This window comes from Pocillopora damicornis, chromosome 14 (assembly GCF_964200805.1).
Source record: "Pocillopora damicornis chromosome 14, jaPocDami1.2, whole genome shotgun sequence".
In the NCBI taxonomy this organism is placed as follows: domain Eukaryota; kingdom Metazoa; phylum Cnidaria; class Anthozoa; order Scleractinia; family Pocilloporidae; genus Pocillopora; species Pocillopora damicornis.
Genome location: NC_142683.1, coordinates 12,599,238 through 12,623,472, shown reverse-complemented (window position 1 = coordinate 12,623,472; position 24,235 = coordinate 12,599,238). Strand labels below are relative to the sequence as shown.

The window sequence follows — 24,235 nt, the reverse complement described above, 5'->3', positions numbered from 1 at the left end:
GCAACTTTTTAGTCAGGAGTTCATTTCAAACCAATGACCAATCTGGAACTTTTAAATGCGCTCGCTCACGATGCAAAACTTGTCCTTTCATTCACAACGTACAGAAAATATCGGGACCCAAAAGATCCATTAAGATCATTGATCACTTTACGTGTACCTCCGCCAATGTTATTTACTGCATAACTTGCACTTATTGCAATAAGTTATACATCGGCGAGACAGGAAGACGACTGGGTGACCGATTCCGAGAACACCTTCGCGATGTGGAAATAAATGACAAGGACGCATCCAAGCCAGTCGCTAGACACTTTAATCTTCCTTATCATTCTAAACAGCATATGGCAGTTTGCGGCCTTTCCTTACATCTAGGCAGTTCGGAAAGCCGTAAAACACTAGAACAAAAATTTATATTTCAAATCGGCACCCTTAATCCCCACGGAATCAACGAGCGCTTTTCATTCAACTAATTTATTCCTGTTTTTTCGTCATCATATTCCCACCAATGGCGTAGCTCCACTTTCTACATATATATCCATACACAACCCACAATTCCTCTAATCGCTCTGACGAAGGGCTAACGCTCGAAACGTCAGCTTTTTTACTCTTTACGGTGGCTAATTTACGTTTTCAACCCAGTTGTTAACACTAAATTACCTTCTATACTCTCCCACCGACGCAGCACCACAGTTTCTTTAGAAACTTACCCCTTCTCAAAGAACAAAACCGGACAAGAAGTAGTGGCAAGGAAAAGAGATACCCTTTTTCTGTCTGGGTGTCACGCAATTGCAAGTGCCAACAACAGTTTTTCGTTTCCAAAAAATATCTCCTTACATCAGTCAAGTAAATCTGCAAACATCGAGTGGAATCTATTGCAAACTGTTGATGATATGGTTCTGAAACTGGCCAATTTTCTTTGTAAACTTCAGCTAGTTTGAGATCCATTCTGGATTGTTTTGAGTTTGCATTATACCTCTTGCATCACACCTCTTACTAAGCTAAGCTTTGCAGATATACTAAGCACGGCATGATGAATCCAGCAATCAAGTTGACTCCATGTTAACAGTTTTTTGTTTGAGTTAGATTCTCAATATGACTATAGATGAATCTGAGAAATATAAACAAAAATGTACAGTATGTTACCTAGAAGGATTAAAACCCCCCTCCCTCTGATAAGCCAATCAATTGTCTCATCAATTACGTTAAACAATTTTATTGTTACATTTATGTGCTATTAAGAATGTACTAGTTAATGATGTTCAATCTGGTAAACTATACTTGCTGTTAGCTACAAAGTATAAGTTATATAGTCAAGTTTATTAGGTACATTTGTTGTCAGTAATGTAAATTAAATTCCAGGCAAAATGATTTTTAAGGTGCTTGATTTTCTCAAATTTGTCCTTTGTGGGAGATACAATTATGATTATTCTCAAAAACAGAGAAATACAGATGAAACTAAGTGTCAAATCATTTTAACTTTAAATCATTCTACATTCTAAACTACAGTATACCACAGGAAAAGAAGGAATTTAGTCAGGGCAAAGGATTCCCTTCTATTATGGATGAGATCTTTGTCTGAGTAGTTTCCTGAAAGTACTAATATGTGTTCAATTTTGTTGATACCAGTTATTGTTAAATTATCAATCAACAGATTATTTCCTCAAGACAAAGCAAATATTTCAAAGAGCAAGAAATTAGACCTCTTTCAGACTTCTTAACTGACAAGTTTGGAAGACATCACACATATCTTAGAATTTCACTGACAGAAAAATGCAATCTAAGATGTAAGTACCAAATGTGCATTTATTTACATATTTTTGAGAATGCCTCTGTGGTAATAGAAGTTTAGTATCCTGAGGTTGCAATCACAGGTTTTCTTTCTATAAACACAACCTTTTTTTAATTCTGCTATACCTTTTCTAAGAATAAACACTCGCTTAAAAGCAACATGCATGACTGCACTCGCATGCAGTGTTAATCAAAACTCAACTACATTCAGGCCCAGTTTTTAACAATATTTTCCATTCTTTGTAGTTATGATTTTATGTAAAACTTCAGTACTTGAATTGTAACCTGTTCAATGAACTGTTAAGAAAGTATTTCAATTGTTGAGTACAACTTTCCACTGATATATAACTATCTTGACTTTTAGGTCAATACTGTATGCCAGAAGAAGGTGTGGAACTGTCTCCAAACTCAGAACTTTTAACAACAGAAGAAATTGTATCTTTGGCAAAATTATTTGTCAGGGAAGGAGTCAACAAAATCAGACTTACTGGCGGTGAACCTTTGGTGCGCAAGGATATTGTTGAACTTTGTGGTAAGATTGTTATAGGAAAAGACTTTTATAAGCTGCACAAGTCATATGTGAACAGGTTGTGCAGATAAACACCATGGTATAAGACCAGATTTTTTATTAGTTTATGTCTTAACAATAGTAAGCTAAGGGCTATTGAACTGATAGGGTCATTGTTAGTAATGATATTAATATTTTTTTATTAGAGCTGAACGCGAAAAATTCAAAAACATTTTAAATACTCACAAGACATTTGTTGAAGTTTATAGTTTTTAATTTAATTTAACCCTTTCACTCCCACAAGTGACCAAGACAGAATTTCTCCTTACAATATGAATACAATATCAAACAGGCAGGGGATGAGAATAGAGAAGAATATCAATCATGGGATTATTATTAGTTGATCCAATACCAAATTCTCTGAACTAAAATCATAAGAATTGTATGGCAGATAGTAAGGAGAATTACTAATCAGATCTTGGGAGTGAAAGGGTTAATTAAGTTTATTGAGTTTGATTTGAGCAGTCCAGTCAGTGGTTCATAAGGAAGTTGGATTTGAAATGTGGAGGCCACATGTTTATACCCTCCTGCCTCTCAACTGGAATATTTTGCTTCTAAGAAGTCTTTGGGTTATCTCAAATCTTCAGCATGGCTTTGCAAGAAGCAAATAGTTACTCAATAATTAGTTGTTTAATGTAACATTAATATAACTTTGTACATATTTATGATTGAACAGAGGAACTTGGAAGAATAGAGGGACTTGAAACTTTAGCAATGACAACAAATGGCATTACACTTTCAAGAAAGTTACCACAACTAAAAAAAGCTGCACTTAACTTACTAAACATCAGTCTTGATACCTTGGTGCCACAGAAATTTGAGTTTATTACGAGAAGAAAAGGTATGATACTAATCAACAGTCTGTTAACCCTTAGGATTAACTTACTAGCATTTATTCTCTCCTTACAATATCGCCCCTGAATCAAACATTGAGGTCATGAGAATAAGGGAAATGATCACCAAGTAAAGCAGCTCTTGATTATTAAACAAATTCTCCTAGTCAGCTCCTTAGGAAATGTTTAGAGAACAGTCAGAGCATTGAACTGCAATGAATTAAGAAGAGAGTACAGTACCATATTCTGTTGTTTGTAGCTTATAATTCATTCAGAGACAATTTTTTTTTAAAATTTTGTGATAACTCTTCATTTTCAATAGCTCGACAGCACATGTATGTTTTTTTCAAGGGACCATCCATTGATTGGTTGTGATAATTGATGTATAATTTTTCTAATTCTAGCATAGAGGTGGGCGAAGATGTGATGAATCAGTCAAGTAACTCCAAAAATTTTCCTTCATATGTTTCCTAGGCTGGCATAAGGTCATGGAATCCTCCTCATACTGGAACTTTCTCTTGCTTACGATCACGTCTTCTATTCCTCCTCTGTCTCCATATTTCTTCTCATGTTGAGTGTAGGCTTTGTATAGCTCCTGAAATACATGTAACATAAAATTAAACAAATAAGTATGAGGCAACTCCAGAATTAGAAGAAGATAGACCAAAGATTTGCTAGGCACAAGAAGACTAAGGGTCTTAGCTTAATTTTTCAAAAGGTATCAACAGCAGAGCAGCTCCTCTGAGAACAAGCATACACTTAATCCACACTTACTTCGCACTCCTCTTTTGGTAAGATTTTCAGAGCATACTGGAAAATGACCCTGACACGATCATGCTGTGTGTAATAAATAGAAAAAAAATTAGAGGAAATAAGATTTTGCATTTGATATACCTTTCTACAACCCTGTGATTCAACCCAATCACAAGGAATCCCCAAGTATGATGCACTAAATGATACAACCACCATTGTGTTCACTCAAATCACTGTAGATTTGCTGTTCTTTTCAGAACAACTCAAGGGCTCTTTTCAGAGTCACCCAGTTCTTTTCAGAACCACCAAATCTAAAAAAAGTCAATAACTAACATTTAAAGTCCTTTTCTGGTTTTTTTTACTGTAAGTTCTGCTAAAATTGTGATCTTCAGATTTTGTTGCATAAAAGTACTTGGCTTTATAAGAGGCACCCCAATTTTAGCACTAACTTGCCGCCAAAAGACACGTTTTGCTTAAATAAATGTGCACCAAACATATGGTAAGTGTCAATTAATGCTCTCTTAACAACTTATTCCAACTACAAGTTATAACTCTTTCAAAGCCTCTATCCATACCTCTTTGCAGTTTTCTTCAAATTTTGCAAATGAAAGAAAAAGTTTCTCATCTGCATTTTCTTCCCCAAAAAACTCCACTGCTCTTTCATAAACATCTCTTGCACCAACTGAAAAAATACAAGATTTCTTACTACCAAGAAGTACATTGTATATTCAAATCTGTGGATAAAACTCCAAATATTATAATTGTGTCTATCATTCATTCTAACTAAAAGCTACAGAGTAGAGGCCTTTTGGTCGGTTAATGTAAAGAGATAAACTTACAAGATATTGTGAATAATTATCTTTCCTGTCTGCTATACAATTCTTATGATATTCATATAGAGAATTTGGTATCAGACCAAATAATAGTTTCCTAGTAATTGGTCTTTTCCTTTATTCTCATTACTGGTCTGATTTGTGGCAAAGATTGATATTGTAGGGAGAAATTCCTTCTTGGTCACTCATGGAGGTTAGAGGATGAAAACAATTTAAGATGATTCACAAACCATGAAATTAAAATTTACCTGTATTGGACTGTCGCTCCTCAAATTTAGCAAACTTCACCCAATTTTTCACCTCTGGATGCACCATTACAAATCTTTCATATATACTCCTTGCACGATCTACTTCCTTGTATCTGAGTTCCATGTTAATGTAGGAATGCCAAGCTTGTTCATCCGGCTCCCGTTCCATCCATCGTTCAAATATCTGCCGTGCACCAGCAACATTAGTGAGCATCTCTTCCATGTAGGTGTACTTGTACCTGTTTTAAGTCATATAATACTGCTCTTAAGCTCTAAATCTTATTTCATAATGCAAATAATTTCTCCTCAGAATTTTGACCCAATATCCTGCAGACAGGTTATGAGAAGGGAGAAAGTTAACTGCTGGATGGTGATGTCTTCATGTTGATAAACCACAAAATTCTCCCAACTAAATTTCAAGGAAATATATGACAGCTTGAGGAGAGAGCTTAAACATAAGATCATATTCTGAGAATGGGTTTAGAAGCCACAACAAATAAATGACTATCAAATGTTTGCTTCAAAGACACAAAATGAACATATCTAGTAAGATTAATTTTCTGCTGACAGTTTATCTTTGCCACAAGCACTTTTGATCACTCCTTGTTTTTACTGATGCAGATCAACTTGCACTTTACAAGTCAGAATACCCTCAACTATATACAGATCACTAAGAAGCACTATGTACTAACCAAAACTGGTTTACTCTTGGCAAGATGGTGACAGCTCTGTCCCAGATGTTTCGAGCATGGTTAATCTGGCGATGCCTGTGGAGGTAAAATTTTAATCTCAGATTTGAAAATGAGATGAATTAAGTCTCCATAGAAGACTAAGCCAAAAAGCTGGCACAGCATGCATGTATCTCTGAGTGGATTTTGTAAACACAAAGTAACTTATAGCATTGTTGTTCAGGACTCCAGAACTGTTCAAAGACTTGGCAACTAAGCACACAACTGTAAAATGGACTATTTACAAATAGTTTCATTAAGATACAATTTACACTTGTCAAACCAGGAACAGACTCACTTCATTTCCATCTCTGCATATTTCAGCCATATAGTGATATTTCTGTGGTCTACATCTAAAGCTCTCTCATAAACAGACCGTGCTCTGAAAGAGAGAAATCAAATGCAATCTTACTTCTAACCCCAGTAGGAAATCATAAATGTCAATCAAACAATAACTGCAGAACAGAAGAATAGATCAGAAATGTTTAATACTTTTAACTGTTTAACCCCAAGGAGTGACTAGCATCTAATTTCTCCTTATAATATCACCCAAGAGTCAAACATTGAGGTCATGAGAATAAAGGAAATGATCACTGAGTAAAGCAGCTCTTGATCATTCGACAAATTCTCCTTGTCAGCACTGAAGGAAATTTATAGAGAAAAGTACAGAGAATGTAGATATTGATTCTAGAGTGTAAAGGGTTAAAGTTCATCTTACTTCTATATATTTTTCCCTCTCAATTCAGCCAAAACAAACATCTGACACTTACACATCCAGTGATGATACAAAATTGTTTTCTAAGGGGCATGGAGTGTTCAGACAAAAAATGGAATAAACTATTCAACATGCACCTAAATTTTCTGAATCTAAACACTTGCCTGATTACCCTGGCTTGTATTTAAAGCCCAAAATTTTCTGATACTTCTACCTCACTATTTTTAATCACCCTTAAAACCCTAAGAGTGACCAGCATTTAATTTCTCCTTACAGCAATACTGCTGAATCATTCATTTAGACGATGAGAAAAAAAGGAAATGATCACAAGCCTAAGTAGCTTTGATTGTTAAACAAATTCTCCTTATCTGTATTAAAGGAAATGTATGGGGAAGAGTAAGGAGAATTTGGATACTGGTGTTATGGTGTTCAAGTGGTTTATGCAAGATACATGTATATTCCATAAAGTGATAAATATTATACATTAATTCCAGTCCACAGGCACTGCAGAAACTGGACCTATTCAATCAAATAACAAATTCATCCTCTACCTTGGAATTTCTCTTTGACTCTCCTCCCACTGAGCATATTTTAACCAGTTACTTATCACTGATCTGTTTTTACGAAGGCTGTCCTCAAATGCCTGACAAGATGGAAGACAAGAATCAGAGCCATAAATTCATGCAATTCCAAATTATTACTAACAATAGTTTGATTTCAAATCAGTTTAATTAAAACAACTCCTGATGAATCAAATAAATCCAACCTTTTTCAGGTCTTATTTCAACTACTAAGTTCATTAGTGTTTATAGTTGTTAGGATCTCTTATATTTGTTTCTTCACCACAGTGCACATATATAATTTTCATTATCTACAATCATTATTCATCACTTGGATGGTTTATTTGGACGCAACTTAATGACCAGCTCCCAGTTGGCTCAGTTGGTAGAGCCTTGCACCAGTATCGCAGAGGTCATTGGTTTAAATCCCATACAGGCCTGAATTTTTTTCAGGTCTTGTTTCAACTACTAGTTCAGTACTGTTTATAGCTGGGAGGACCTTTCATATTCATTTCTTCACTGCACTGCAGATATATGATTTTCATATATCTACAATCACTATAAATCAAACCTTTCTTTTACGAAGCTTGTATTCCTGTAATTCATCAGGATCACTGATCTTCTGTTTGGGAGGCTGAAAAGAAATATCAATTAGTGAGATGAATTATTTCAACAATCATCTGAAATCAGCAGACATTGTAGCCAGTAGAATAAATACTAGATAAATCTCATTCTCATCATGGAGAACCTAAAAAAAACCTAAAAAATTCTCTTAACAATTAATTTTGGTTGAGAATGGAGTGTAGTATCATATAATTAAAAGGAGTTTGAAAGAAAACATGGTTCTGAAAATAATGTTCTGGAGTAATTTCTCTCGTTACTTTGAGAATCTAAAATATCTTGATTTTTGGGCAACAACAGCTTTTCCAAAAAATTTGAAATTAATTCCAAAGAATGGAACAATAAAGAATGAGCAGTATTTAACCCTTAAACTCCCATGAGTGACCAAGACAGAATTTCTCCTTACAATATCAATACAATATTAATTAGATAAGTGATGAGAATAAAGAATTTGGCAATAATTAGTTGATCCAATACAGAATTCTCTGAACTAACATTATAAGAATTGTATGGCTGACAGTAAGAAGAATTACAAATTTGATCTGGGAATTAACTTACTGGTGGAACTAATTCTAACTGTCTCTCCTTTGCTTCCCTCAAGAGTTGTTCAGCTGTGATCTGAACTGGTGCTGGGGCTTTATTCTTCACCTGAAAATATAAAGTTAAACAAAATTTATCTTTAATGGATAACACCAACTTCAGGTGCCTTACACTGGAGACAAGAATTGAGGCAGGAAAACTTGGTGATGTGTAGTACTGGTTGTAACAATTTGATAATCATATCAAGCAAAACAAGGAAGATTTAACTGCTTGAGCTTGGGATTAAGTTTGGCTGTAATACCCAAAGAAATTATCTGAAGCAGACACCCTCAGCAACTTCTGGAAAATTATTTTATAAGCTGATTATAAGCTCATGGCTGTGACAAGTATTAAATAAATTTTCTTGGTGAGTCACATGCTTCAATCTCATTCCAACAGAACTTATGAATTCAGTGAAAGTGAGCCCAACGGACCTTGATGCATATGCTTCAGACTTAATCTACTTACCTACTCTAACAACCTTGTTATTTCATGTTTGCTTTCTTGATATCGCAAGCATGTAAATTCTCCCAAACAATTTACAATGAAATTTATGGTAACTAGAAAGGAGAGTAACGATCCAGATCATGCAAATAAGGCTAGAAAACTTGCATCAACTCGCAATTTTCCTCTCTTCAATAACCTCAATTTGATCATTATTGAAATTACAGATCATCCCAGTCACCTTAATGAATTGTTGAAGAGTTTTTTTTTACTTAAAGTCGTGGATCACGAAGTTTATACTCAAAGTCGAATACCGCGGTATTCAAACTTTGTCAAAAAAGTAGGAAATATTAACTCTTCTCAGTGCACGAATGAACAATGAAACTAAAAAGAAAAGGCTCAGATATGGGAAGATTGCGCTGCAGTAGCTTATCGAATCCTAAACACTCGTGTGCATGTTTTCCTGTCACTATTCAAACTAATTGTTTCAATTTCTCGTTAAAATCGTAAGATATACAAACCTTTGCGACTTTCGGAACCCTAGTCTTGGTTACACTCTGCTCTGATGATGCCATAATCCTTATTGAACTTGAAACTGAGCTAAAAAAAACACAAAATATATGCCTTTTACTCTAGACGCGGCTCAGACCTGGGAATGAGGTTGCAAACGCTCACCGCCAACTTCGGTCGCTTTAGATCTGAATTGACAAATTCCCAAACGGGAGTTGTAAAATTTCGCTTTGCGTCCGTTTAGAGACAATGGAGATACAATTGGAGCAATTAGCATTGTTTCAAAGTGACGAAATGCTCTTTTCGTCGGTAAAGAGCGAGGGCTGCGTTTGCATATCAAAAGAGCGTGAAGTGTTCATCCGTAAGCTTATGAGCGTGAGCGTGCACCTACGTGGAGCGGGAATCTACAACGTATACTTAAGCTTTTCGAAAAGTAATTAGACTACCGACGTGTTATCTGAAACTGACGGCAATAACGGGCCAAAAAGGAAGGTAAAATTCCGCACAGCCCCACACTACATTATACGTTCAGTTCTTGGATAGAGTGACAAAAACAATACTTTACCATTGGGAAAACAGATTTGTTTTACGAAAGTATGGGGCAGTACGGAAATTTTACTAAAAGGAATATTTCTGTGATGTTTTGCTTTCTTGGCGAAGTTGATGGTCGAACCTCGCAAATCTGCCGCATTTGAGTCTTAACACAAATTGAAAACCCGGCATTTGAAAGGTAATTTAATTTTACATCTGACCGATTTTTAAACAATATAACCTAATCAAGATAACGCCACTAATTACGTCTATTCTTCTTCGATGAAAAGCGAGGCCGAAACAACAACGAACTACGAACAACAATATACAGAAAACCGACGCATACCGACAGACTTCTTGACGAATCATCCTACAACCCGACTTCCCACAAAGCTACGACTATCAAGACATTGACAAGACGAGCGCAACTTGTTTGCAACACACCGGACAGTTTATCTGACGAAAACAAGTACCTTGACCGTGTTTTTGACAAAAACAACTACAACACTGACTGCATTAGACGAAACACTCACAGGGTGACCGACACTACAGAGACTAACAGAGACTCCACATCTATCACGACTACAGCTACTATACTCTACATCAAAGGCACTTCTGAGGCTATCGCGCGGATCCTACAACCTTACAACATTCGCGTAGCTCACAGGCCTATAACTACTTTACGACATTTACTGACCAACGTTAAAGACAAAGACCAACCCAACAACAGACAGGGAGCGATTTATAAGATGGAATGCTCCGACTGCCAGGCCTCCTACATTGGTGAGACTGGTAGAAACCTTAACACGCGACTAACTGAACACAAACGATCTACTAGAAATGGCGATGTAAACAATCACATTTCTGAACATCACCGACAAACTAATCACAGAATCGACTGGGACTCTGCTAAATGCTTAACCTACAGTACAAACTATTTTCAACGACTGACTCTGGAAAGCTGGTTCACTAACTTAGAACAGACGCCTCTCAACAGATGTCAACAATTACCAGCACCCTACAAACGACTCATCAACGACGTGAACAAACCGACAAACAGACCTACAAACAACAGACGGATCGAAACCGACCAATGACTGTTAACAAACTCTACATGAGTCTTCCAGCCAATCACATCACGGCTAAACAGACCAATCACGTTCAACAGACCAGACTTTATAACATCATGGACTAACAACTATTCCTTATTTGACTCTGAAGATGACTATCGCACAGATAGTCGAAACGTCAGTCACCAACAACAGTTCTTTTCAGAACTACACTCACCCGGACGATCACACTACACAAACTACAAGAAACAATACTTTCGAACACTGCGTACACGGGGGATTACATGATTGACAGTCGGATTGACAGGCCTGCGTGAAGTTACGCATGCTCTCTTTCTCTTTTCTAGCTTATTTGCATTTTCCCGTGCGACGTTTTTCAATGGGCGCGATTCTGTAATCTGCTCGGAAATTTGTTCTGCATAAGGATTGTGTAACCCTGGCGCTTGTTAAATTCACATATTCTTATTACTGATTTGCCGGCCCATTTAATTGAGAATATTGCGGGAATCTGAGGGAGAGAGATTTTTCTGTAACAATTTCAGAATACTGTATTGAATCCAAACTTGGGGAATTAATGTGAGTCGAAAATTTTAAATTCTCAGCATTGGCGTGGATAGTACAGTGATAGTCTCTGTTTATTTAATGAATGACAACTGATTCACATCTCCAATAGCAAGAGTTCCATTAAGAGATTACGTTTTAGACTTAACTGTCCACCTGGAGAACGATGCTCTCAAAGAACAAAACCGGACAAGAAGTAGTGGCAAGGAAAAGAGATACCCTTTTTCTGTCTGGGTGTCACGCAATTGCAAGTGCCAACAACAGTTTTTCGTTTCCAAAAAATATCTCCTTACATCAGTCAAGTAAATCTGCAAACATCGAGTGGAATCTATTGCAAACTGTTGATGATATGGTTCTGAAACTGGCCAATTTTCTTTGTAAACTTCAGCTAGTTTGAGATCCATTCTGGATTGTTTTGAGTTTGCATTATACCTCTTGCATCACACCTCTTACTAAGCTAAGCTTTGCAGATATACTAAGCACGGCATGATGAATCCAGCAATCAAGTTGACTCCATGTTAACAGTTTTTTGTTTGAGTTAGATTCTCAATATGACTATAGATGAATCTGAGAAATATAAACAAAAATGTACAGTATGTTACCTAGAAGGATTAAAACCCCCACAGGAAAAAATACCAAAAATCCAATCTCTTTTTTACTTGGTTTTTCCCTGGATTCATCAATATCCATGTTCAGATGAAAGCCAAGTTTGGATTGAACCTGGATTTTTCTTGGATTATTTTGTTCAGTATCGAAAATCAGTGATTTTTCCTGCTCTGGATATTAAAAAACAGGCTTCAACCTGGATTTTTAGAAAACCAAGAGGCTGCACTCTGTTTTATTTATTATCCAGGTTTGGTAAATCAGTTTGGATTACTAAATATCCTGATTGACAAACACCAAATCTGGATAATTTACTTGCCAAAACTGGTTTTTTCCTGAACCCAAACCTGGATAAGAGTAAAAACAACAGTGGAATTTAACAATCCATTTTCTTTGTTATCCAGGTTTGGTAAATCAGTCTGGATTACTAAATATCCTGATTCACAAATGCCAAATCTGGATAATTTACTTGCCAATTATGTTTTTTCCCAAATCCAAACCTGGATAAAAGCAAAACCAACAGTGGAATTTAACAATCCTTTTTCTTTGTTATCCAGGTTTGGTTAATCAGTTTGGATTACTAAATATCCTGATTTACAAACACTAAATCTGGATAATTTACTTGCCAATTATGTTTTTTTCCCAAATCCAAACCTGGATAAGAGTAAAAACAACAGTGGACTTTCACAATCCTTTTCTTTGTTATCCAGGATTGGTAAATCAGTCTGGATTACTAGTATCCTAATTTACAAACACCAAATCTGGATAATTTACTTGCCATGCAGATGGCTTTTTTCCAAACCCAAACCTGGATAATAAGCAAAATCAAGAAATAATGTAACAAACCTTCATTATCCAGATTTGGTAAATTACTCTGGGTTTTTAGAGAATTACATGTATACCAGTTAACATAACCTAAATCTGAATGTGTTTGCCTCTCCTAATTAATCCAAAGTTCTGTTCCACCTTCTTGAAGAATATCCAATAATTAATGGAAACAATAAAGATTACTGAGTGTATAAAATAGATACACCCCACTATAAAATTAAGGTGTGCTGAACAGTGTTTAGGCATCTTTCCAAGCAGTGCCAACCCATTCTCCATCAACAATGGACACAATGCTATTGAAATGGATTGTCTCCTTCCTTTGTGCTACACTGACTGCATTGGAGGCTTCCAAATTCCTCTCAAATTCTAAGTGGGATATTTGGGTTCGGTAATTCACAGGTTTTCCATTGCAGGAACTGCAGCAACAGAGAACATGAACTGTTTTCTTGGCAGAACAAAAGCAGAGAGAGGATAGCTGTCCTTTTCCTCCCTCCGCCATGTTTGCAGCTTGAATTACAAGCCAGACAGCGGTGTCATTCATTAATGACACTTCAGGTGTGTTTACAAGAAGTAACATTTGTTTTGAACCAATCAGAGCGAATCACGGCACGGCAAAAATAGCGGGAAATATTACTGCTAGTGCATTGTGTCATGGCGGCTGTTCGGGCGAAGACGTATCGTTCTTCTCTAAAGGCAATGGTTTCCTCCCCAGTTTGTGATGAAGAGGAAAATTCTGACCTAGATTCATCTTGCAGCATATTATCGGTAGATGAGAGCGAGAATAGTCCACCTCAATCTCAAGTGACGCCAGTGATGCTAAAAAAAACTACGAGCACGGGTTTTACTCCGAGCGTGGTGGCCATGGATCAAAGAGAAGATGTCGAAGATCCAAGAGGTAAGTTCCCGCCAAAACAGTTTTGCTTTCTGACTAATCAACTTCTTCTGCCCGGTTCTTAGTTTCTTTTGTTCTTGCTTTTTTTTTTCAGACTGGGATGTTCAGCGTGTCAAGGTCTGGGCAAAAGCGCTATTTAATGATGAAGGCATAGCTAGAATATTGTAGGAAGAAGAAATCGAGGGGCGTACACTGCACTCTGAACGCATCTTGTCCGATGCATCGATGGACAACCTTGGATTATCAACAATTGGAAAGAAGGACAAATTTGCCACTGCCGTCCAGGATCTTTTCGGTAAATTTATCAAAGTCACAATAATGATAATACAGTCAGTTTTTATTTTTGTGATTTCTTCAAGTTCTGAATAGACCCTTTCACGGTTTCTGGCGCCATCTTTGTTGTGGGCAAAATTTACAGCCAATGTATGGGAAAAGTTAGGAGTTCGAAGCACAATAATTTAAAGAAAATTAACACTCTGCAATTTCTATGAATAACAAGGTAAACGTACCTAGCAAAAGATTTAATGGGTTAAATGTGAAGGACACATACATGCTGGGAAGCGAGAAATCGCATTTCTAGTTTTTCATACAAATGCTCCTAAACTTCTTCGCGCTAACGGCGGCTCAGTTTTCAGACAAATGTATGTAAAAACAAAATCCTTATGTTTTTCCAGCGAGTTTACATTCCTCAAATTTGGTCAGTAAACTCTTTTACCCGGTATCTTGAGTTTGTAATTAAAAAATATTTCGGAATTAGAATTTTCCGTGAATTATTAGACATTAGATTGCTCACTTTTCCCATACATTTATTGTAAATTTTGCTGTGTTTGCCCCCAAACAAGATGGCATCAGAAACCGTGGAAGGGTCTATTTTGCTTATCTGCAAAACAAGGTGACATTTGCAAATATTTTGTGCATATATTGTGTTCCCATAATACCAAACTGGTTTAATTAGTTTATAATCTAGAGGTGCTTCCAAAAACTACAGCAAAAAATACTGAGATATACCAAAATGGTTGCTTCTTCTTGCTGATATGCATGCACTACTTGAGACTGGAGACCAACTTACTTTGAGTGAGATTGCACCGTTACATTTAGTTAACTTTCCAGTGAGTTTAAAACGAAAACTGAACGGTCTCATGCCGTAATTAAATACACAAATTCATAAGTTTTAAAGGAGAGTATAAATTACAAACCTGTACCTTTTCTGCAGGGCAGAAAAGACCTTGTTTCCTAATGTAATGAGAATTACATGACAGTTGGGAATTTTTCTACAGGCAGTGTTGTTAATCACAAGCGAAAAAAATCCAAGCTAGTGTGTACAGAAAGGTTTGAAGATATCGACAGAATTCTTACAAACAAGGAAAAGCACACATTGACCTCTTTAGACCGCAGTGTCTACAATACGAAGTAAGTTGGATTAAAACATATTGATGCCCCAGTTGTGTTGTGATTTTCCTTAGGTGACCTACAAACTATTGATTCTCTTTGCTATTAACACATCCATGGAAATGCTGAAAAATGGTTTCATTTGTTAGAGTTAATCTTATTCCCTTTTATAGGTGTTATGCAGAAAGAAAGAAAAAAAGTTCAGTTGTGATAGAATTCTGGATACCCTCATAATCTCATTTTGCATTCTTAGGAAGAAGAAAATCATTGCTTTTGCTAGGACTGTCTGGCCTGATGATCAACCCACCCCTTGGTTTAGAAACAGTGCAGAAAATTCAAAGAAGCTCCAAGAGATAACGAAGCAGTTGGCTGAAGATGAATCTTACACATTCCCCAGAGCAGGCTTAGGAATAAAAGCCATTGATGAAATTATTAGAAAGTACATGCAAGAGAGAAGGCTGTCTTAAAGTTTTTGAATAGGTCTCCTTCCAATTAAGGTATGACGGAAGAAAAATTGGTGTTTCTGTTCCAAGTGAAATTGTGTACAAACCATCAATGCTAACCCCAATAAAGTATATATCGTCTGAAAGCTATTTTTGAATTTTGTCTTAGTCATATAGACCATAATAAGCAATGTCAACATTTTGTTTGTGATTCTGACGTGCAACATTTGGTTTATTCCTGAGCATGTTTACATGAACACCTAAACTTTAATGTGGAATTTGATCTACACATATTGGTTTAAGAAACAGTGTCTCTGATTTTTCTTTTGATGCTCCATTTTTTAAGAATTTTTAACTTAAAAGAGGAGTTTATAGTGCTTTTTCAATTTTACAAAATAATGGAGCAATAAAAGAAAAATCTGAGACACCGTTTTTTAGACCAATATATGTAGATCAAATTCCACACAAAAGTCTAGGTGTTTCTTGTAAACGTGTTCTTGAATAAACCTAATGTTGTACAACTTCAGAATCGCAAGCAAATGCTAACATTGCTTATTATGGTCTATATTATCAAAACAAAATCCAAAAATACAATCTATACTCAATTATCTTTCAGACGATATACTTTATTGGGGTTAGCATTGATGGTTTGCACACAATTTCACTTAGAATGCAAACACCTGAATTTTCCTTCTGTGATACCTTAAGAATGCATTTTGATGTTTAAAGCCAAGGAATGCTGTACAGGTGTGTGATAGGCATGTCCATGTAGTGGCCTTAAGATGAACATGTACAGGTAGCACTGAGCTTATTGGCTGGTTTATTGTATAATTAAATGTTTGACCGTTAAAGGAATACTTGGACTGCATTCTTTATTTTCTTTGCTGTTATTGACTTCGATAAGATGGAGATCTCATTAATCTCAGACTTGACATAAAATGTTTCATACAGGGAGGTGCCGTAATCCTTGGCTGGGTATACCATTTATTATTCATGGGTATCCCATAAATCCCTGACTGGTGGTGATCTCATTTTCCAAACATGGAGATCTCATAATATTTCAGTGATTTGTAACGACATTTTCCAAACATGGAGATCGTGTGTATCCCAGATAGGTTATCTTATTTTCCCAACCTGGAGATCTCACAAATTTGATACTGGTTATTCCATTTTCCGACAATGGAGATCTCAAAAATCCAAGAATGAAAATGTAATTTTCCAAATATGGAGACAATATTAATCCTTGAATGGATTTTTTATTTGCCAAGCCTGGAAAATGGAAATAATATCCTGTTCTGGATAATTTACTATCCAAAGTTGTATTTTTTATTAATCCTCTCCTGGATATTGCAATTTCCTTTTTTTTCCAGTCCTGGCTATATAAGTTTGCCAGGCTTGGAATTTGTCTTAACCCTCACTGGATATTTCTTGATAAACCAAACTTGGGGAAGTTGCATTTTCTCCAAACTTGGTTTTTTCTTGAAAACCAGGAAATATCCAGGCGAAAACCAAGTAAAAACTGGATTGGATTTTTCAAATTTTTTCCTGTGCCCCCTCCCTCTGATAAGCCAATCAATTGTCTCATCAATTACGTTAAACAATTTTATTGTTACATTGCTCGACAGCACATGTATGTTTTTTTCAAGGGACCATCCATTGATTGGTTGTGATAATTGATGTATAATTTTTCTAATTCTAGCATAGAGGTGGGCGAAGATGTGATGAATCAGTCAAGTAACTCCAAAAATTTTCCTTCATATGTTTCCTAGGCTGGCATAAGGTCATGGAATCCATTGACTCTGCTTTAGAGCTTGGCTATGACCCAGTTAAGGTAGGATTAAGGTTAAATATAATGTGGCAAAAGTGACAAAATAATTTTGAGGATTACCGGCATTTTAACACACTATGGAATAAATCAAATTGGCTGCAGCCTGGAGCCTTGTCTTTCACCTACTACAGATAATCACAAGTTACAACCCTTTAACTCCCATTAAGTGACCAAGATAGAATTTCTCCTTACATTATCAATACAATATCAAACTGACAAGTGAAGAGAATATAGAATATCAATTAGGAGATTATTAGTTGATCCAATTTTAAATTCTCTGAACTAGCATCACAAGAATTATGTGGCAGACAGAAAGGAGAATTACTAAATAAATGAGATCTTGGGAGTGAGTGGTTTAAAGAAACACTCTAGTTATCAATTTCTCCATCAGTATTTTCAAGTTTTAATTTTTTTGTTTATTATGAAAGGTGATTGGCTGCGTGTGACTAGCTCAAGATAAATCAAGAAATGAAGTATACCTAACATAATAGTGACACTTTGTTAGATTAATACAGCTGTAAGATATTTAATGTCAATTTTTGTGTTAATTGCCTTATGTGATATTTCCACCAGGTGAATTGTGTGGTAATGAGAGGATTGAATGAAGATGAAGTCTGTAACTTTGTGGAAATGACACAGAATAAGGTAGAACTCAAAATATGTTATTTAATGTATAGTAGTGGGTAGGGATTATTATTTATTTAAAGGGTATCTAGTTGGTTGTAAAAGCATTCAAGGTAAATTGTGCAGAATAATTTAATGTTTTAACCCTTTAGCTCCCATAAGTGACTAAAACAGAATTTCTCTTTACGATATCAATACAATATCAAGTAGAAAAGTGATGAGAATATAGAAAAATTTCAGTTTGAGGATTATTAGTTGATCCAATACCAAATTCTCAAAACTAACATCACAAGAATTACTAAAATGAGATCTTGGGAGGTAAAGGGTTAAATGAATCAAATTATTAAAAATTTTTGAAAATGTAAAAAAGGTTTAAGATCAGTATTTCACTGTTAACTCATATGTAATTTTTTTTATCATACCAGGTTATAGATGTGAGGTTCATAGAATACATGCCATTTGATGGTAAGTTCAATGATAATGTATTTATTATTAATATAAACCCTTTCACTCCCAAGATCTCATTAGCAATTCTCCTTACTGTCTGCGATACAATTCTTATGATGCTAGCTGTGAGAATTTTTATTTTGGATAAACTAATAATCCCCTAATTGATATTTTTGTTACTCTCGTAACTTGTCTACTTGATATTGTATTGATATTGTAAGGAGAAATTTTTATCTGCTTACTTATTGGAGTTTAAGTGTTATTTTTACAGTTAAAAGTAAAAATGAGACACTAGTTAAGTATTAATTTAATACTGATTTTAATTATTGTGGCTGCTTTTTCTCAGGTAACAAGTGGAACTTCAAGAAGTTTGTTCCATTCAGTGAGATGTTGGAGAGCATATCTCAGAGATGGCCAAATGTTGAGAAGGTGTCAGACCATCCTAATGATACCTCAAAGGTATGAAAAGTATGGCATATTGACTGGCAAGTTGCTTTTAGTTAGTTAGTCAGTCAGTTCATTTAATAGTTTGGTTCCTCAGTCACCCATTCAGTTGGTGAAACAGTCAATCAGCCAGTTGATGACTGTCAGTCTGTCAGACAGTTGATGCTTGGTATCTGACAAAGGGCTAACACTTGAAATGTCAGCTCTGGAAACTATTTATGGTAGCCAATTTAATTTATCAACTCAGTGGATAAAACCAATTGAAAGTATGCAGATCATTCAATGCTTAAAGGAGGCAGTCAAACAACCAATTGATCAGGCTGTCCATCTGCAAAAAAGCTGGTTCTTAGCTAGTGAGCCCTTTGTTTAGTCTGTAGTTAGTTAGTAAATCCATCTGTCAGTCTGTCAAACAGATGGTTTGTTAATTAATTAGATGCATTTAGTTGGTAGCCAGTCAACTGTTAGTTGGTCAATCAAAGCCTTCAATAAATTTTGAAATCTTTGTACTATCATGCTGTGCAATCCTACATTACTTTTCAATGTAACCTGCTGTTAAAATGATCCTTCTTTGTGTATGTTTTGCTCAGGCATACAAGGTTCCTGGTTTTGCTGGTCAGTTTGGGTTTATCACCTCCATGAGTGAGCATTTTTGCGGAAGCTGCAACAGGCTGAGAATCACAGCAGATGGGAATTTAAAGGTGCATTGTTTTTTTCAATTTCATTCCTGTACTTTGAAGATTCAACATTAAATTTATTGCATTCCATGTAGATGACTGTAGGCATCTTATGAACATTATTTTTATTATTTGCTTTTCATTCATATTCTCAAGGTTTGTTTGTTTGGTAACTCTGAAGTATCTTTACGAGATTCTCTGCGAGCAGGAACCAGTGAAGAGGAGCTTTTAGAGATCATCGGTGCTGCAGTAGGGAGGAAGAAGAAACAACATGCAGGTGTGTATACAAGAAGGAGTCATGAATATTACCAACATTGTCAGATGATGCATTTAAACTGAGAGTTGCAGACTGCAACAGATCAGTCCTGTGAGCCAAGTGGACTACAAAATGAGAGATTATCTCCAGTCTGATTTCCATAGCATTAACCCATAAGAGTGATTAGCATCTAATTTCTCCTTACCATATCACCCCTGAATCAAACATTAAGGTCAGGAGAATAAAGAACTGATCACCAATTAAAGAAGCTCTTGATTGTTAGACAAATTCTCCTTGTCGGTACCCTAGGAAATGTTTAGAGAACAGTATGGAGAATATGCATGAGGATGTAAAGGGTTAAGTTTTCAATGAGTAGACAACATAACTATTCTTCCCCATGGAAAGGATGTAAGATTTCCATGACAATTTGACAATACCCATTTATACTCATTTAGAGGGAATAAGAGCACTGTAAGATTAGTGGTTTGCCTTGTTCAAGAACAAGACTTGATTTTACCTTTTAACTCCCAAGATCTGATTGTTAATTCTCCCCTCTTGCTGCTACACAATTCCTTGTAAATAAGTTATGAGAATTTGGTGTAAGATCAAGATAAAACTCCTTTTTGATAAGTTTGAGTATTATTGTGAACCTTTTGCTAGAAAACATATGAATATCATAGGAAGACATAACATGTTAATCAGTTCTTTTTTTTTTTTTTTTTAACAGCTTTATTGACCACAACACATGTTACATGTTAGTTCTGGGAGTTAAAGGGTTATTAAGCAGACAACAAAGTGACTGTTGTTTTAATTTCAGAACAGTACTTTGTTTGCCATGCAACGAACAGTACTTTTGTATCCTGTTAGCAGCATAACCATATTTTACTCAGTCTAGCAGTCTCACCATTTACACTATTGAAACTAACTGTTTATCACTGTCTCCTCTCACAGGAATGTTTAACATCGCTAAACAAAAGAATCGCCCAATGATTCTCATTGGCGGGTGACAACCAAACAGGTAAAATTTTTTGGGAGGGGTATATTTCATTTTCACTAGTGTGGCTTGTAATCCCCTATTTGCTCTACATGCTAAGGTTAGTCATGCAGTCTGTCAGTAAATTTTTTTTCAATAATTCAGGCAGTCATTCCGTCAATCATTAGTTAGTTATCAGTCAGTTGGTCAGAATCAGGTAGTCGTTTGTCAGTGAGTCAATTGGTCAGTCAATATATCATGAAGTTATTCAGTGAGTCGGTCACTTATTCTTTCAGGATAATTTGGTTTCATCAACTGAGTTGATAAATGTAAATTGGTCATAGTTAAGAGTTTCAAAGCTGACGTTTTGAGCATTAGCCCTTTTCTGCTCGAAAACGTCAGCTTTGAAACTCTTTACAGTGGCCAATTAATATTAACTAATGAATTCAGTTAATAAAACCAAATTACCTTGTTATACTCCCCTACAAACACAGCACCACAGTTTCTTTAGAAACTCACCCCCTTTACGCACTTATTCTTTCAGTCAGTCACTCATTCAATAAGTCTGTGAATCAGTCAGTCAGCAGTTAATGGTCCAACCAGTAAGTCAGTATTAAAATCAAAATTGAATCTATTGGGAATAGAACCATGGACTTTTAGATGTTTGGTACATGTTTCAGTCCTAGTGTCTTTAAACTTAGTGTTCTATAATCTTTCCCACAGAAACTACATCCATTTTCAGATGTACAAGAAGTATGTGGCATGGCAGATGAGCCAGGTTTTTATGGGTTATACTACTTAAAAAGTAGAGCAATTTTTATTTGAATAATCAGTGTTTGCAGTACTTTTGCTCTAGCTGACCAGCTGCTCTAAATTGAAAAGAGCTCTAACTAACTGTAAACACCAATAGACAGAGGTGCACTGGCAGATAAGCAGCACTGGCAGTAGCCCACACCGGCAGATGAGCTGCACTGACTGATAAGCCTAATGAAAATGATTAACCCTTAACATGCTAATTTTCTCCAAACTATTTTCTTTACATTTCTTAATATAAGGTGCTGACATGACCTCAATGTTAAATTTGGCGGCAATACTATTAAGAGAAATCAGATGCATGTCACTCTAAGAGTGTAAAGGATTAATGTGTTAGTTTGCTTGAAAGACTTAGGAATTTTCATAAATTGTGTTTTTCATAAAATTTCATAAAAAGAGTAAATTTATGCAAATTTGCAGCACATTTTCAAGATGTTCTTGCAGAAGAGCCGCACCCTTATTTGTTACAAAATTTTTGGGTGTGGCTTACCATATCCACCAGTGTTTTAATTTACATTAGTTTGCTATTATAACAAGGTAAATACTATCACAAGGATAGTTGATGAATCATTTATGCAAAAAGATACTGAGGTGTGTAAATGTTTTTTATGTAACTGTTAAATGACGATTCAAAATAGTCCACACATTTAGTGATCGTTATATTCGTATAAAATATAGGTGTACATATCTGTGGAAGAAAATAATTATAGTGTAATTGTATTGTCACTCGAACACATTGATATTGAATGTACATTGCATATATCTACTCAAAGTATATGTTAAAAATTATGGAATTAAATTTATCTCGCCCAAGGGTTCTTACGTATATGCAGACAGAGGAATCATGCATGCATTTGACAAGAGTAAAACACATGAGTTGTGAACCATCATCCTTTAATGATACTGTTAATTATGAAATAATTGGTTAATGTTTTGAAAAAATATTATTTTTCTGTCCTCAAGCAATGTTATGTGCATGTGTGAATTTAAGATAGTGAATGATATTTTTTTGAAGGATGCAGAGTCCTTACGGTTATCCCTTTACACCCGAACATCAGTATGTATATTCTCCATACTGTTCTCTATACATTTCCTAAGGTGCTGACAAGGAGAATTTGTCTATTAACAATCAAAGCCTCTTTATTTGGTGATCATTTACTTTATTCTTCTGACCTTACTGTTTAATTCAGGAATGATATTATATAAAGAAACTAGAAGCTAGTCACTCTTATGGGTTTAGGGTTGATGCACTGGCCAGGGCCTGGTTGTTCAAAGTCTGTTTGGCACTAACCCAGGGTTAAATTTTAATCTGGATTTCTGTATAATTTCCTCGATTCATTTTAGGAAATCCAATCATCAAATTGTAGTCAAAGGATTGTTACTGAATTTTCTTTTAAAGCTTTCAAATCTGAAATCAGATTTCACAATAACCCTGGGTTATCTTAACCCAGCTTTGAACAACTAGGCCCTGGACTCTGGATAGAGAGGTCTGGGTTCCAGTCGTGGTTCTGTCACACCGTGAGAGCACTCCAGGTCTAAGTCAATCAAAGTACAAACATTTTATATGTTTTAACTCATTTACACTTGTTAATTGACTAGTTAGTATTCATAATTTAATCAAAGAATTTTTACAAAGTGAGTATTTTTCTTACTATCTATCACAAACTTGTCAGAAAGGCATATATTTTAAGTTATATACCATGATGATATTAATATTATTATTATCAAGATCATCATCATCATCATCGTTACTATTATTATCATTATTGAATTTTGAGGAAAAAAATTATTACTAGGAAATATATGATTGTAATTTGTTTGTGTGAAATGAAAACCTCAAGGATTAAAGTTTTGAACAGGCGGAAAATTTATTATTGTAATACAGCCTGCACGTAAAGTAGGTACACTTTCTAACGAGTAAGGGCTAAATTTTTTTTTTCGCCCTCCCTCGCTAAGGCAAGCCACGCACAGGCTGTGCCTATCATAAGTAACAATCAGATCTTGTGAGTTAAAGGGTTAAGATGTACTTTTAAATAAAATGAAACTACACTGAACTCTGTTGCCATTGATAATTTTAGAAATAACGTTCTTATGTCTGATGATAAAAAAATGATCTCTTTAGGATTAGAGCGATCTCTATTTATCTAACTGTTGAAAATATTTGAAACTACACTTGTTGTGCTTTACTTCACTCTGGGATTACTCTGAAAAACGCGCGCCGCCATCTCGACCTAACGGTATTCCAATCAGATGTAACAACGAATCCGCCATACTCAAACTTAGGGTGCATTCCTTTAGGAGGATCAGGATTTGGATTTGCGATCTAAGATCACACAGATCACGGTGCATGAAAGGAACGGAGTTTTAGACGAGCTCTCAGAGAATTCCAAAAAGTGCGCTATTTTAAGACTTGCGTATGCATGTGGGTTACTGAGATCTTCCCTGAATGGCTCATCTAACTGCACGGGCTTTTAGCGCGCACAATTTTTCTAATTAGCACTATTCATTAGAAGCACATTTTTTCATGGTAAACTCAAACGATGGAATTAAAACAGAAGCAAGTGATTATGATATGGATACTTGGGAACCCTGAATGCCTGCGAACAGTGGCCGATCGATTTAATATTACAAAATCGATTTTATTTCGTGTTTATCGCAGAATTTGTGGAGCGATTGCCAACA

At 35.6% G+C, this 24,235-nt stretch overlaps 3 protein-coding genes across 4 annotated transcripts; 2 read left to right on the top strand and 1 right to left on the bottom strand.

The window, feature by feature from the left end:
• The first annotated feature begins 1,454 nt into the window (after nt 1–1,454).
• On the top strand, nt 1,455–23,607 carry LOC149034504 (molybdenum cofactor biosynthesis protein 1-like). Of its 2 annotated transcripts, XM_089194628.1 has the most exons (12): nt 1,455–1,781; nt 2,150–2,317; nt 3,030–3,194; nt 17,264–17,325; nt 17,896–17,967; nt 18,372–18,411; nt 18,740–18,852; nt 19,425–19,535; nt 19,668–19,788; nt 20,719–20,785; nt 21,464–21,493; nt 21,796–23,607. In XM_089194628.1, the coding sequence occupies exons 2-10, from the start codon at nt 2,161–2,163 to the stop codon at nt 20,772–20,774; spliced, it is 897 nt and encodes a 298-aa protein (XP_089050754.1). In that variant the 5' UTR covers nt 1,455–1,781; nt 2,150–2,160; the 3' UTR covers nt 20,775–20,785; nt 21,464–21,493; nt 21,796–23,607. The 2 variants fall into 2 exon arrangements, with proteins under 2 accessions (XP_089050754.1, XP_089050753.1); XM_089194627.1 differs by having other exon boundaries at nt 1,456–1,781; nt 21,464–23,607.
• Nucleotides 2,967–10,700, bottom strand: LOC149034506 (crooked neck-like protein 1). Its single transcript, XM_089194625.1, has 11 exons — nt 10,683–10,700; nt 9,189–9,267; nt 8,203–8,292; nt 7,595–7,657; nt 7,015–7,106; nt 6,047–6,130; nt 5,713–5,787; nt 5,021–5,259; nt 4,515–4,621; nt 3,961–4,023; nt 2,967–3,781 (listed from the first exon to the last, which is right to left on the bottom strand). The coding sequence occupies exons 2-11, from the start codon at nt 9,240–9,242 to the stop codon at nt 3,587–3,589; spliced, it is 1,062 nt and encodes a 353-aa protein (XP_089050751.1). The 5' UTR covers nt 9,243–9,267; nt 10,683–10,700; the 3' UTR covers nt 2,967–3,586.
• Nucleotides 13,849–16,349, top strand: LOC149034505 (uncharacterized). Its single transcript, XM_089192966.1, has 3 exons — nt 13,849–13,957; nt 14,940–15,072; nt 15,305–16,349. Exons 1-3 carry the CDS (start codon nt 13,888–13,890, stop codon nt 15,516–15,518), a joined length of 417 nt encoding a protein of 138 aa, XP_089049092.1. The 5' UTR covers nt 13,849–13,887; the 3' UTR covers nt 15,519–16,349.
• Nucleotides 23,608–24,235: the final 628 nt, after the last annotated feature.